Source organism: Dipodomys spectabilis, unplaced genomic scaffold (assembly GCF_019054845.1).
Source record: "Dipodomys spectabilis isolate Male_0828 unplaced genomic scaffold, ASM1905484v1 ptg000695l, whole genome shotgun sequence".
Classification (NCBI taxonomy): Eukaryota; Metazoa; Chordata; class Mammalia; order Rodentia; family Heteromyidae; genus Dipodomys; species Dipodomys spectabilis.
This window is the reverse complement of record NW_024871372.1, coordinates 62,475-75,696: the sequence shown is the minus strand read 5'-3', so window position 1 is coordinate 75,696 and position 13,222 is coordinate 62,475. Positions and strand designations below refer to the sequence as shown.

Sequence of the window (13,222 nt, the reverse complement as noted above, 5' to 3'; positions counted from 1 at the left end):
GGAAGAGTTTCCAGATTATCATACCTAAATCTAGAGTTGGAAACCATGGTATCCAGAGCTGTATCCGTAAGTGTAGCAATACAAAATCCCCCAGCACCTGTTGCACACGGCCAGCCTTTAAAACCCGCTTGGGTAAAAAAGAATACCTATCCTGTGCGGCTTTCTTAACTCATTTTTGTGGCTCACGGCTAAAACCCCCCTAGCTGCGTGGCTTTTATGTGCAGTGTTACCTCCTTCATCCTTGTCCCTCCCACTGTCCCCCCATCCCTCCCCCATCACCTTTTGAATGAGATGCATTCATATCAGATCTGGATTGGAGAAAAGGGAGGGAGGACACCAACTGGGGCACATCTCTCTAAGGAGACACGTTTAATTTGACACCTGGAAAGACGGGAGGGACACAGTTCCCAGGGCTGTGGTCCCGGGGCCTGAGCACCGCCCTGCGTGCGTCAGACAGCTGGGAGTGAGTGAGCGAGTGGTTCATCCACCTGTCCTCCGTGACACCGTAGCTCATTGTGGCTTCCGTGTCCATCTTCCAGATGAGGCCAGGTCTGGAGAGCATGTTTCTGTGTTCCTCTCGGCTTCTTGTTTATCTTCAGAAAAATGTCCATCCAGTCCCTTTGCTCCTTTTTTAAGATGTTTTTATGTGCTAATTAAATGCTTAATTCTCAAAAATGACTCTGAATAAGGAGATTCGGTGTCTCTTTTCACCCACTTTGATTAACTTTCATATAGAAAATGGACAGGGTTGGCATTTTTCACCATCTATGAATGATTGCAGGAGGGAGCAACATATCCGTGGATAGATCTGGGGGAGGGTGATGTATCTGTGGGTGACATATCTGTGGGCAGGTGACATATCTGTGGGTAGATCTGGGGATGGGTGACGTATCTGTGGGTAGATCTGGGGATGGGTGACGTATCTGTGGGTAGATCTGGGGAGGGTGCATATCTGTGGGTAGATCTGGGGAGGGGTGACGTATCTGTGGGTAGATCTGGGGGAGGGTGCATATCTGTGGGTAGATCTGGGGGAGGGTGCATATCTGTGGGTAGATCTGGGGAGAGGTGACGTATCTGTGGGTAGATCTGGGGAGGGTGCATATCTGTGGGTAGATCTGGGGAGAGGTGACGTATCTGTGGGTAGATCTGGGGGAGGGGTGACGTATCTGTGGGTAGATCTGGGGAGAGGTGACATATCTGTGGGTAGATCTGGGGGAGGGGTGACGTATCTGTGGGTAGATCTGGGGAAGGTGCATATCTGTGGGTAGATCTGGGGAGGGGTGACGTATCTGTGGGTAGATCTGGGGAGGGTGCATATCTGTGGGTAGATCTGGGGAGGGGTGACGTATCTGTGGGTAGATCTGGGGGAGGGTGCATATCTGTGGGTAGATCTGGGGGAGGGTGCATATCTGTGGGTAGATCTGGGGAGAGGTGACGTATCTGTGGGTAGATCTGGGGGAGGGGTGACGTATCTGTGGGTAGATCTGGGGAGAGGTGACATATCTGTGGGTAGATCTGGGGGAGGGGTGACGTATCTGTGGGTAGATCTGGGGAAGGTGCATATCTGTGGGTAGATCTGGGGAGGGGTGACGTATCTGTGGGTAGATCTGGGGAGGGTGCATATCTGTGGGTAGATCTGGGGAGGGGTGACGTATCTGTGGGTAGATCTGGGGGAGGGTGCATATCTGTGGGTAGATCTGGGGGAGGGTGCATATCTGTGGGTAGATCTGGGGAGAGGTGACGTATCTGTGGGTAGATCTGGGGAGGGTGCATATCTGTGGGTAGATCTGGGGAGAGGTGACGTATCTGTGGGTAGATCTGGGGGAGGGGTGACGTATCTGTGGGTAGATCTGGGGAAGGTGCATATCTGTGGGTAGATCTAAGGAGAGGTGATATATCTGTGGGTAGCTCTGAGGTAGATGACGTATCCATGGGTAGATCTGGGGTAGGAGATGATGTATCTGTGGGTAGAGCTGGGGAGGGGTGACGGGTCTGTGCATAGATCTAGGGGAGGGGATGATGTATCTGTGTGTCTGGGGAGGGGTGGCGTATCCATGAGTAGTGTTGGAGGAGGTTGTGATGTATCTGCCCACAGGTAGATTCACTGGCTGAGCTGCTGTTACAACAAACCACCACCTTGTTGAGTTAGGCACATCTGCTGCATGCGCTCCCACCTCCGGAGGCCTAAGGCTGCAGCCAGGGTGACGGCTTCTCTTCACAGGAGCTCAAAGCAGGACCCTGCACCTCCCTCTCTTATAAGGACCCCGCCTACTTGAGTAGAACCCCGTCTGCAGGGTCTCCTCTCGTGCCATCTACAAAGATCCTGTTTCCAAATAAAGCTGGGCTCCTGGTGTGACAAGAGGGAGTAATTACCCCGCAGCAGAGCCGGCCCCAGGGCTGCTCAGCGGAATCACGCAGCCGCCGAGGATGCGCGGCCTGGCGCGGCACAGGTGTGTGTTGCTTGTTAAGGCTCCCTGTTACGTTCTGCTGGGTGGCTGAGGAGAGCCTGGTGCAGGGGACCTGGGCCCGGCCTGCCCTCAGTTCGGGTCTGTCTCACCTGGGGACGGGGATTTCACAGAGAGGGAGCACTGTGTGGTTACCTTACACTCACTGAGCTGCGCTGGGCTGACGCTTGTATTCTGCAGCACACACGCTGCCGCCGTGGCCAACAGGACGCTGGGCCCTGCAGAGGTGTGTTCCACAGAGAGGGAGTGCCCACGTGGGGACCCCGAGGTCTGCTTTGAGCACAGCACCCAGCACCCAGACGGGGGATCCTCGTACTTCAGGCTCATTTCTACTTGTGTTGGCTGTCTGGCTCTGTCTTGGGGTAGAAGCACCTGCTTGCTGCCCAGGGGAAGTGACCCCTGGTCTGCGAGCGGAGGGCGAGTCCCGCTGCGTGTCACCGCCCTGTCTGTGGCAGGGACTCCCGGTCCTATCTGGAGTCTGCAGTGGAATCCAGACGCATTCGTACTGTCGATCCACACCAAAATCCAAACGCATCTGCCCTTCGCACACTGGGAAGTTACGCAGGGCAGGTTTTGCCGGGAGAGGCCGCAAGATACCCTGCTCCCCTCCGAGGCCGGGACTCAAGAAAGCACCAGATCCAGAACAGAAATGTGGTCTCCGGAAGGCGCCTTGGGGAATGCTTGTTTACATTCCGCTTTGTTTGGATTAGCCGAGTCTTCCGAGAGCTGGGCCTGGAATGGCGTTGCACGTGTGGGAACCCACAAGAGAAGCAGGGATGGGGGAGGACCCCCGAGCGAGGGAGCTGGAGGGTGAGTTTATGGTCTAGGTCATTGTGGTTTTATTAGACTCATAAAACCCGTTTTCTCCTCATTTTCGTAACGGCCTCGATGAGCCCCTGAGCTTCCCGGAGGTGTGTTAAATCCGTGCGAGCGCACCGGGCGCCGGCACAGCCACGCGGGGTTGGGATTCCCGGCCGCGGGGTGAGCGCGGAGGAAGACGCAGTGTGTGGTTTGGAGCGTAATTCATGTTTATTTGTGGGCTTTCCCGAGAACTCGGCGGGAGGCTCCATTAAACTTCTGTATCGATGATACACAGCCGAGCCGCAGGGCATTGACTGCTCCTGTCCCACGGGAACATAAATCAACGTTCAAAGAGGAAATACGGAGCGCCGTCTGATTCTTAAAATGTAATTTAGTGGAGAATTCAATCACGTGAAGCAGGATGAAAAGCATTTTATGTGTGAGATCTGTGCACTTCTTAAATAATATCTTCATTGGATTTTTACATCTGTATTTAAAAGAAATGGAAGCTCTCTTGGATAGCAGATTTGTGTCTAAGTGCAGTTGTGAATGAGGACTTGGGTGAAGTTCATGTAACCTGCACAGGGATCCAGTCCTCTCCACCCTGGCCTGGCCAGGGCTAACAAATGTCTACACTCAGATGGCACACGGGTGCGCCCAGAGATACATGCCCTCAGTGGGACCCCCGAGGCTCGCGCCCGGGAGGGAGAGCTGTCTGAGACCGGGAGGGTGCTTCCGTGTCTGCGGTCATTTCTTCCTGGCAGACGTGCAGCCACACGTCCCCTTTATCGCGGAGCTGTTTCGTGTGGTGTGGTGTGGTGCTTACAAAGGGTCAATAGGCTTGGTGTGGGTGCTCATTTGAGGAGCGTGGCCACGTCTTCGCACAGGGTCTGTGGTGTGCTGGGGAGAGGGACCTTTCCCACCTGTCTGTCTGACCACAAGGTCTCACAGCAGAGCCGAGCGCCTGACGCAGCTGTGGGAGATGCACACCGGGTGACTGGTGCCAGCTCACACTCCGCGGGGACAGGCGTGTGTCCCGTGGTGCCAGCTCACACTCCGCGGGGACAGGCGTGTGTCACATGTGGTGCCAGCTCACACTCTGTGGGGACAGGTGTGTGTCCCGTGGTGTCAGCTCACACTCTGTGGGGACAGGCGTGTGTCCCGTGGTGTCAGCTCACACTCTGGGGACAGGCGTGTGTCCCGTGGTGTCAGCTCACACTCTGGGGACAGGCGTGTGTCCCGTGGTGTCAGCTCACACTCTGTGGGGACAGGCATGTGTCACATGTGATGTCAGCTCACACTCCGCGGGGACAGGCATGTGTCACATGTGGTGTCAGCTCACACTCCGCGGGGACAGGCGTGTGTCACATGTGATGTCAGCTCACACTCCGCAGGGACAGGCGTGTGTCACATGTGATGTCAGCTCACACTCCGCGGGGACAGGCGTGTGTCACATGTGATGTCAGCTCACACTCCGCGGGGACAGGCGTGTGTCACATGTGATGTCAGCTCACACTCCGCGGGGACAGGCGTGTGTCCCGTGGTGTCAGCTCACACTCCGTGGGGACAGGCGTGTGTCCCGTGGTGTCAGCTCACACTCTGGGGACAGGCGTGTGTCCCGTGGTGTCAGCTCACACTCTGTGGGGACAGGCGTGTGTCACATGTGATGTCAGCTCACACTCCGCGGGGACAGGCGTGTGTCACATGTGATGTCAGCTCACACTCCGCGGGGACAGGCGTGTGTCACATGTGATGTCAGCTCACACTCCGCGGGGACAGGCGTGTGTCACATGTGGTGTCAGCTCACACTCTGGGGACAGGCGTGTGTCCCGTGGTGTCAGCTCACACTCCGCGGGGACAGGCGTGTGTCCCATGGTGTCAGCTCACACTCTGGGGACAGGCGTGTGTCCCGTGGTGTCAGCTCACACTCTGGGGACAGGCGTGTGTCCCGTGGTGCCAGCTCACACTCTGCGGGGACAGGCGTGTGTCCCGTGGTGTCAGCTCACACTCTGGGGACAGGCGTGTGTCCCGTGGTGTCAGCTCACACTCTGGGGACAGGCGTGTGTCCCGTGGTTTCAGCTCACACTCTGGGGACAGGCGTGTGTCCCGTGGTGCCAGCTCACACTCTGGGGACAGGCGTGTGTCCCGTGGTGTCAGCTCACACTCTGTGGGGACAGGCATGTGTCACATGTGATGTCAGCTCACACTCCGCGGGGACAGGCGTGTGTCACATGTGGTGTTGTAGTACAGAAAGTCTCCCTTTCAGATCCCAAGTTGGGGAGCAAATGGCCAAACCCAGGACCGAGACACTGCTCCGGGGACAGGGATGAAGTCACTGGGTTTTCTCCCTTCACTGTTTCGTGAAACATGCAGAATGTGGGGCCTGAGATGTGGAGGGGCTGCAGGGTACAGTGTCCTGTGTGGAGTGAGCATCCCGTGAGGACACACGCACTGCCCCCCGCCCCATCCCGTGAGGACACACGCACTGCCCCCCGCCCCATCCCGTGAGGACCCACGCACTGCCCCCCCCACCCCATCCCGTGAGGACCCACACACTGCCCCCCGCACCATCCCGTGAGGACCCACGCACTGCCCCCCCCCACCCCATCCCGTGAGGACCCACGCACTGCCCCCCGCACCCATCCCGTGAGGACCCACACACTGCCCCCCGCACCCATCCCGTGAGGACCCACGCACACACTGCCCCCCGCCCCATCCCGTGAGGACCCACACACTGTCCCCCGCCCACCCCATCCCGTGAGGACCCACGCACTGCCCCCCGCCCGCCCCATCCCGTGAGGACCCACACACTGCCCCCCCCATCCCGTGAGGACCCACACACTGCCCCCCGCCCGCCCCATCCCGTGAGGACCCACACACACACTGCCCCCCGCCCGCCCCATCCCGTGAGGACCCACGCACTGCCCCCCCCCGCCCCATACCGTGAGGACCCACACACACACTGCCCCCCGCCCCATCCCGTGAGGACCCACACACTGCCCCCCCCCCGCCCCATCCCGTGAGGACCCACGCACTGCCCCCCGCCCGCCCCATCCCGTGAGGACCCACGCACTGCCCCCCGCCCACCCCATCCCGTGAGGACACACACACTGCCCCCCCCGCCCCATCCCGTGAGGACCCACACACTGCCCCCCCGCCCCATCCCGTGAGGATCCACGCACTGCCCCCCGCCCACCCCATCCCGTGAGGACCCACGCACTGCCCCCCGCACCCATCCCGTGAGGACCCACACACTGCCCGCCCGCCCCATCCCGTGAGGACCCACGCACTGCCCCCCGCCCGCCCCATCCCGTGAGGACCCACGCACACACTGCCCCCCGCCCACCCCATCCCGTGAGGACCCACACACTGCCCCCCCCCGCCCCATCCCGTGAGGACCCACACACTGCCCCCCACCCCATCCCGTGAGGACCCACACACTACCCCCCCGCCCCATCCCGTGAGGACCCACGCACTGCCCCCCGCCCCATCCCGTGAAGACCCACACACACACTGCCCCCCGCCTGCCCCATCCCGTGAGGACCCATGCACACACTGCCCGCCCGCCCCATCCCGTGAGGACCCACGCACTGCCCCCCGCCCGCCCCATCCCGTGAGGACCCACACACTGCCCCCGGCCCCATCCCGTGAGGACCCACGCACTGTCCCCCGCCCCATCCCGTGAGGACCCACACACTGCCCCCCGCCCCATCCCGTGAGGACCCACACACACACTGCCCCCCGCCTGCCCCATCCCGTGAGGACCCATGCACACACTGCCCGCCCGCCCCATCCCGTGAGGACCCACTCACTGCCCCCCGCCTACCCCATCCCGTGAGGACCCACACACTGCCCCCCGCCCCATCCCGTGAGGACCCACGCACTGTCCCCCGCCCCATCCCGTGAGGACCCACACACTGCCCCCCGCCCCATCCCGTGAGGACCCACACACTGCCCCCCGCCCCATCCCGTGAGGACCCACGCACTGCCCCCCGCCCCATCCCGTGAGGACCCACGCACTGCCCCCCGCCCGCCCCATCCCGTGAGGACCCACGCACTGCCCCCCGCCCGCCCCATCCCGTGAGGACCCACACACTGCCCCCCCCCGCCCCATCCCGTGAGGACCCACGCACTGCCCCCCGCCCGCCCCATCCCGTGAGGACCCACGCACTGCCCCCCGCCCACCCCATCCCGTGAGGACCCACACACTGCCCCCCGCCCGCCCCATCCCGTGAGGACCCACACACTGCCCCCCGCCCCATCCCGTGAGGACCCACGCACTGTCCCCTGCCCACCCCATCCCGTGAGGACCCACACACTGCCCCCCGCCCCATCCCGTGAGGACCCACACACTGCCCCCCGCCCCATCCCGTGAGGACCCACGCACTGCCCCCCGCCTACCCCATCCCGTGAGGACCCACGCACTGCCCCATCCCGTGAGGACCCACTCACTGCCCCTTGCCCCATCCCATGAGGACCCACGCACTGCCCCCCACCCCATCCCGTCTGCAGATGGTGTGGGAGAGCAGCTGTGCCCTCATCGCCATGCTGACACCGCTGGCTGAGAACGGCGTCCGGCAGTGCCACCACTATTGGCCGGACGAGGGCTCCAACCTCTACCACATCTACGAGGTATGTGAAGGGGCCTGCACGCAGCTGCCGGCCCTGGCAGTGTGCGTCCCAGTGGCTACGGGGTGGGGCATCCATGTGCAGGGGCTTTGCGCTTTCCATACTCAGAGGGGCCAACAGCTTCACTCACACAGCTATGGGATTGTGAGCAGGATTCGGGTAAACCATGTTGTCCACCATTAAAACTGCATACACCCCCTCGGCACCAGTGGCTCATGCCTGTCATCCTAGCTACTCAGGAGGTTGAGATCTGTGGATCAAGCTTTGAAGCCAGCCTGGGCAGCAAAGTCCATGAGAGTCTTATCTCCAGTTAACCACCAGAAACTTGGAAGTGGAGCTGTTACTCATTCAAGTGGTAGAATGCAAGCCTTGAGCAAAAAGCTCACGGACAGCACCCAGGCCCTGAGTTCAAGCCCCATGACTGACAAAAAAAAACTGTATAAACCCCACCCAGCCTGGGCAGCAAAGTCCATGAGACTCTTTATCTCCAATTGACCAGCAAAAAGCTGGGAGTGAAGCTGTGGCTCCAGTGGTAGAGCACTAGCCTTCAGCAAAAAGGCTCAGGACAGCCTGAGCTCAGGCCCTGAGGTCAAGCCCCAGGACTTACATGACAGAGAGAGAAAGAGAGAGGGAGGGACGAGGAGGGGGGAAGGGGAGGGGAGGAGAAAGGAAGGAAGGCCCTGCACAATCTCAGTGCTGACAACAACAAAAACCTCCATCCGGCAAGGCCACCAAGGCCTCGGGCAGGGTTTGCTCTCACAGAGAACACTGTCCTTGTTGGAACGGCTGGCCCTTTCTTTGCCTGGGCCAAGCGTCATCTGTGGCTCTGATGGGAATTCGGGGCCTTTGCACTGGAGCGTCTCTCGCAGGGCTGCACGCCCACGTCGGAGTGACGTAGATGAGCATGACCATTGAGTCAGAGACCACAATGCCCAGTCACACGCACACCACCCACGGGCCTGCTTACACGGGGCCTCGTCATACCGCAAGCCCATGCACGGCCCCCGTTCACACCACAGGGCACCCACAGGGCCTGCTCCCACTGCAATCCCATCCACAGCCCCCCTTCACACCACAGGACCTGCTCACACCGCAAGCCCATCCACGGCCCCCATTCACACCACAGGACCTACTCACACCGCAAGCCCATCCACGGCCCCCATTCACACCACAGGACCTGCTCACACCGCAAGCCCATCCACGGCCCCCGTTCACACCACAGGACCTACTCACACCGCAAGCCCATCCACAGCCCCCGTTCACACCACAGGACCTGCTTACACCGCAAGCCCATGCACAGCCCCCGTTCCCACCACAGGACCTGCTCACACCGCAAGCCCATCCACGGCTCCCATTCACACCACAGGACCTGCTCACACCGCAAGCCCATGCACGGCCCCCGTTCACACCACAGGGCCTGCTCACCGCAAGCCCATCCACGGCTCCCATTCACACCACAGGACCTGCTCACACCACAAGCCCATCCACGGCTCCCATTCACACCACAGGGCCTGCTCCCACCACAAGCCCATCCACGGCTCCCATTCACACCACAGGACCTGCTCACACCACAAGCCCATCCACGGCTCCCATTCACACCACAGGGCCTGCTCACACCGCAAGCCCATGCACGGCTCCCATTCACACCACAGGGCCTGCTCCCACCACAAGCCCATCCACGGCCCCTGTTCACACCACAGGGCCTGCTCACACCGCAAGCCCATCCACGGCCCCCGTTCACACCACAGGGCCTGCTCACCGCAAGCCCATCCACGGCTCCCATTCACACCACAGGGCCTGCTCACCGCAAGCCCATCCACGGCCCCTGTTCACACCACAGGGCCTGCTCCCACCGCAAGGCCATCCACGGCCCCTGTTCACACCACAGGGCCTGCTCCCACCGCAAGGCCATCCACGGCCCCCGTTCACACCACAGGGCCTGCTCACCGCAAGCCCATCCACGGCCCCTGTTCACACCACAGGGCCTGCTCACACCGCAAGCCCATCCACGGCCCCCGTTCACACCACAGGGCCTGCTGACATCACAAGCCCATCCACCACCCTGTTCACACCACAGGGCCTGCTCACACCACAAGCCCATCCACCGCCCTATTCACACCACAGGGCACCTACGGGGCCTGCTCATACCGCAGGCCCATCCACGGCCCCTGTTCACACCACAGGGCACCCACAGGGCCTGCTCACACCGCAGGCCTATCCACCACACACCATTCCCACCACACACCACCTACGGGGCCTGCTCACACCACAAGCCCATCCTCAGCCCTGCTCACACCACAGGGCACCCACAGGGCCTGCTCACACTGCAGGCCCATCCACGGCCCCCGTTCACACCATGCTCACACCGCCGGCCCATCCATGGCGCCCGCTCATACCACAGGCCTCACAGGCTGCAGCCTGAAGCGTGCTCACTCACAGCTGCGCTGCCGCTGGCTCTCATGGTCACCAACCTCACCGAGACTTTGAGAGACTCTAGCCTGGAGGGACCCAGGGTCACCTGCTGCCCGCTCACGGGCAGGCCTCTGCATCGCTGTCGTTTTCTGAAGTGTGCATGACAGAAGCACACAGGGCCGGCTGGCTGCATGGCTGCGGCTGTGTCGTCGTTTGTGTAGTTGGTTAACGTTAACGCCGTGGCTTCAGCATGTACACAGACCACAGGCACACGTGATGCTCACGTAGGAGTGGGGACAGGCCCTGGGACCAGCCAGTGCCCTTGGGGGTGGGGACAGGCCCTGGGACCAGCCAGTGCCCTCGGGGGTGGGGACAGGCCCTGGGACCAGCCAGTGCCCTCGGGGGTGGGGACAGGCCCTGGGACCAGCCAGTGCCCTCGGGGGTGGGGACAGGCCCTGGGACCAGCCAGTGCCCTCGGGGGTGGGGACAGGCCCTGGGACCAGCCAGTGCCCTCGGGGTGGTGTCCCGCATGTCACCGCCGGCGGTCCTACCTGTGTCAGACCCAAGGCGTCCACCGCCCTGTCCCCTGCTCCTCCCCACAGGTCAACCTGGTCTCTGAGCACATCTGGTGTCAGGACTTCCTGGTGAGGAGCTTTTACCTCAAGAACCTGCAGACCAACGAGACGCGCACCGTGACCCAGTTCCACTTCCTGAGCTGGCACAACCAGGGTGTCCCCTCCTCCACAAGGTCGCTCCTGGACTTCCGCAGGTAAAACTAAGCTCTGGCCAGCAGGCCGCTGTCAGGGTGGGGGCGGCGGGCTGAGGGGACGCAGGCCGGTGCTAGATTCCCATGTTTCTAAGATGCCGCTCGCGGGAGATGGTCCCTCTGTGCTCCAACAGGACGGCAACAGGAAGCAGAGGAAGGATTCATCTAGCAACAAGTGATCGTTGTGAACTCCAGGGTTAGCAGTGTCAAAAAGCAAGGGGTCAGGCATCTTAGAACGGTGGAAATATGGCCATCGGTCAGGACAAGAGTCAAACACCAGACTCCTGAAGTTCCTGTTTTGTGAGGTTGCAGTAATCAAGCCAGGTTTTTGCTTGGCTACTGATCTACCCTCTTGGGTGATGGGCGCACGCTTGCTAAATGCACACTTGTGGATGGAAGCCTGGGTCTGGCCGGCGTGACTGTGGATATTAATGCAATTCTGAAACAGGCAGTTTAAAAACAAAACTCCATTTGTTTTGGTCTGTTGTCAGCCAGTCACTCAGTAAGTTATCTTGCTCTAAAGTGCATGTGCTCAGCTGTCGAAATGAGTGCTAGACTGTCTTACAGGAAGGTTTGAGATTAAAAGGAAAAGAAGACAAAGAACGAAAAGAAAAGCACGCAAAGTAAAAGCTTTAGTTCTCTGTCACTGGTCCCCTGGCTACCCCCTGAGGAGCAGCAGCCTCGCGTTTCACAGTCTCCGGGAGACTCTGGGCCTGCGGAGGCACGAGGCTGTGTCTGAACACCAACAGCCCTGCGGTCTGCACGCGCACCGTTCAGGGGAGGTGAGAAGAGAAACCAGTTGCCATAAAGGTGGAGTTTCAGAGTTGCCTCCGGGGTTCTTGAACTTGCACATTGCAGATCGTAAGCTTATTAGGATACAGTTTCTTTTGCCCTTTAGTCCATTTTGAAAAACAAAAAGAAACCATTTGTCTGAATCATTCTTTGGCTCAGACAGCCTGTGAAAGAGCCCTGGGAGAGACAGGGATTGGGTGTCCTATACGGGTTCAGTGGCTCCCACCTGTTCTCACCTCCCCTGGGGATGCAGAGGTGAGTCAGAACCCTGAGCACTCCGTGAACCACCTACTGCGTACCACCCACTCCATGAACCACCTACCGCGCACCACCCACTCCATGAACCACCTACTGCGCACCACCCACTCCATGAACCACCTACTGCGCACCACCCACTCCATGAACCACCTACTGCGCACCACCCACTCCATGAACCACCTACTGCGCACCACCCACTCCATGCAACACCTACTGCGCACCACCCACTCCATGAACCACCTACTGCGCACCACCCACTCCATGAACCACCTACTGCGCACCACCCACTCCATGAACCACCTACTGCACACCACCCACCCCATGCAACACCTACTGTGCACCACCCACTCCATGAACCACCTACCGCGCACCACCCACTCCATGAACCACCTACCGCGCACCACCCACTCCATGCAACACCTACTGCGCACCACCCACTCCATGAACCACCTACTGCGCACTACCCACTCCACGAACCACCTACTGCGCACCACCCACTCCATGAACCACCTACTGCGCACCACCCACTCCATGCAACACCTACTGCGCACCACCCACTCCATGCAACACCTACTGCGCACCACCCACTCCATGAACCACCTACCGCGCACCACCCACTCCATGAACCACCTACCGCGCACCACCCACTCCATGCAACACCTACTGCGCACCACCCACTCCATGAACCACCTACCGCGCACCACCCACTCCATGAACCACCTACTGCGCACCACCCACTCCATGAACCACCTACCGCGCACCACCCACTCCATGAACCACCTACCGCGCACCACCCACCCCATGCAACACCTACTGCGCACCACCCACTCCATGAACCACCTACCGCGCACCACCCACTCCATGAACCACCTACCGCGCACCACCCACCCCATGCAACACCTACTGCGCACCACCCACTCCATGAACCACCTACTGCGCACCACCCACTCCATGCAACACCTACTGCGCACCACCCACTCCATGCAACACCTACTGCGCACCACCCACTCCATGAACCACCTACTGCGCACCACCCACTCCATGCAACACCTACTGTGCACCACCCACTCCATGCAACACCTACTGCGCACCACCCACT

General features: G+C 60.6%; 1 protein-coding gene across 1 annotated transcript in view; it reads left to right on the top strand.

Annotated features, from left to right (window-relative positions):
- Positions 1 to 13,222, top strand: part of LOC122101848 — a 141,705-nt gene that overhangs the window by 107,355 nt on the left and 21,128 nt on the right. Inside the window, exons 9-10 of the mRNA XM_042672322.1 lie at positions 7,779 to 7,898; positions 10,910 to 11,076. Of these exons, the coding sequence (XP_042528256.1) occupies positions 7,779 to 7,898; positions 10,910 to 11,076 (287 nt within the window). The remainder of the gene's footprint in view (positions 1 to 7,778; positions 7,899 to 10,909; positions 11,077 to 13,222) is intronic.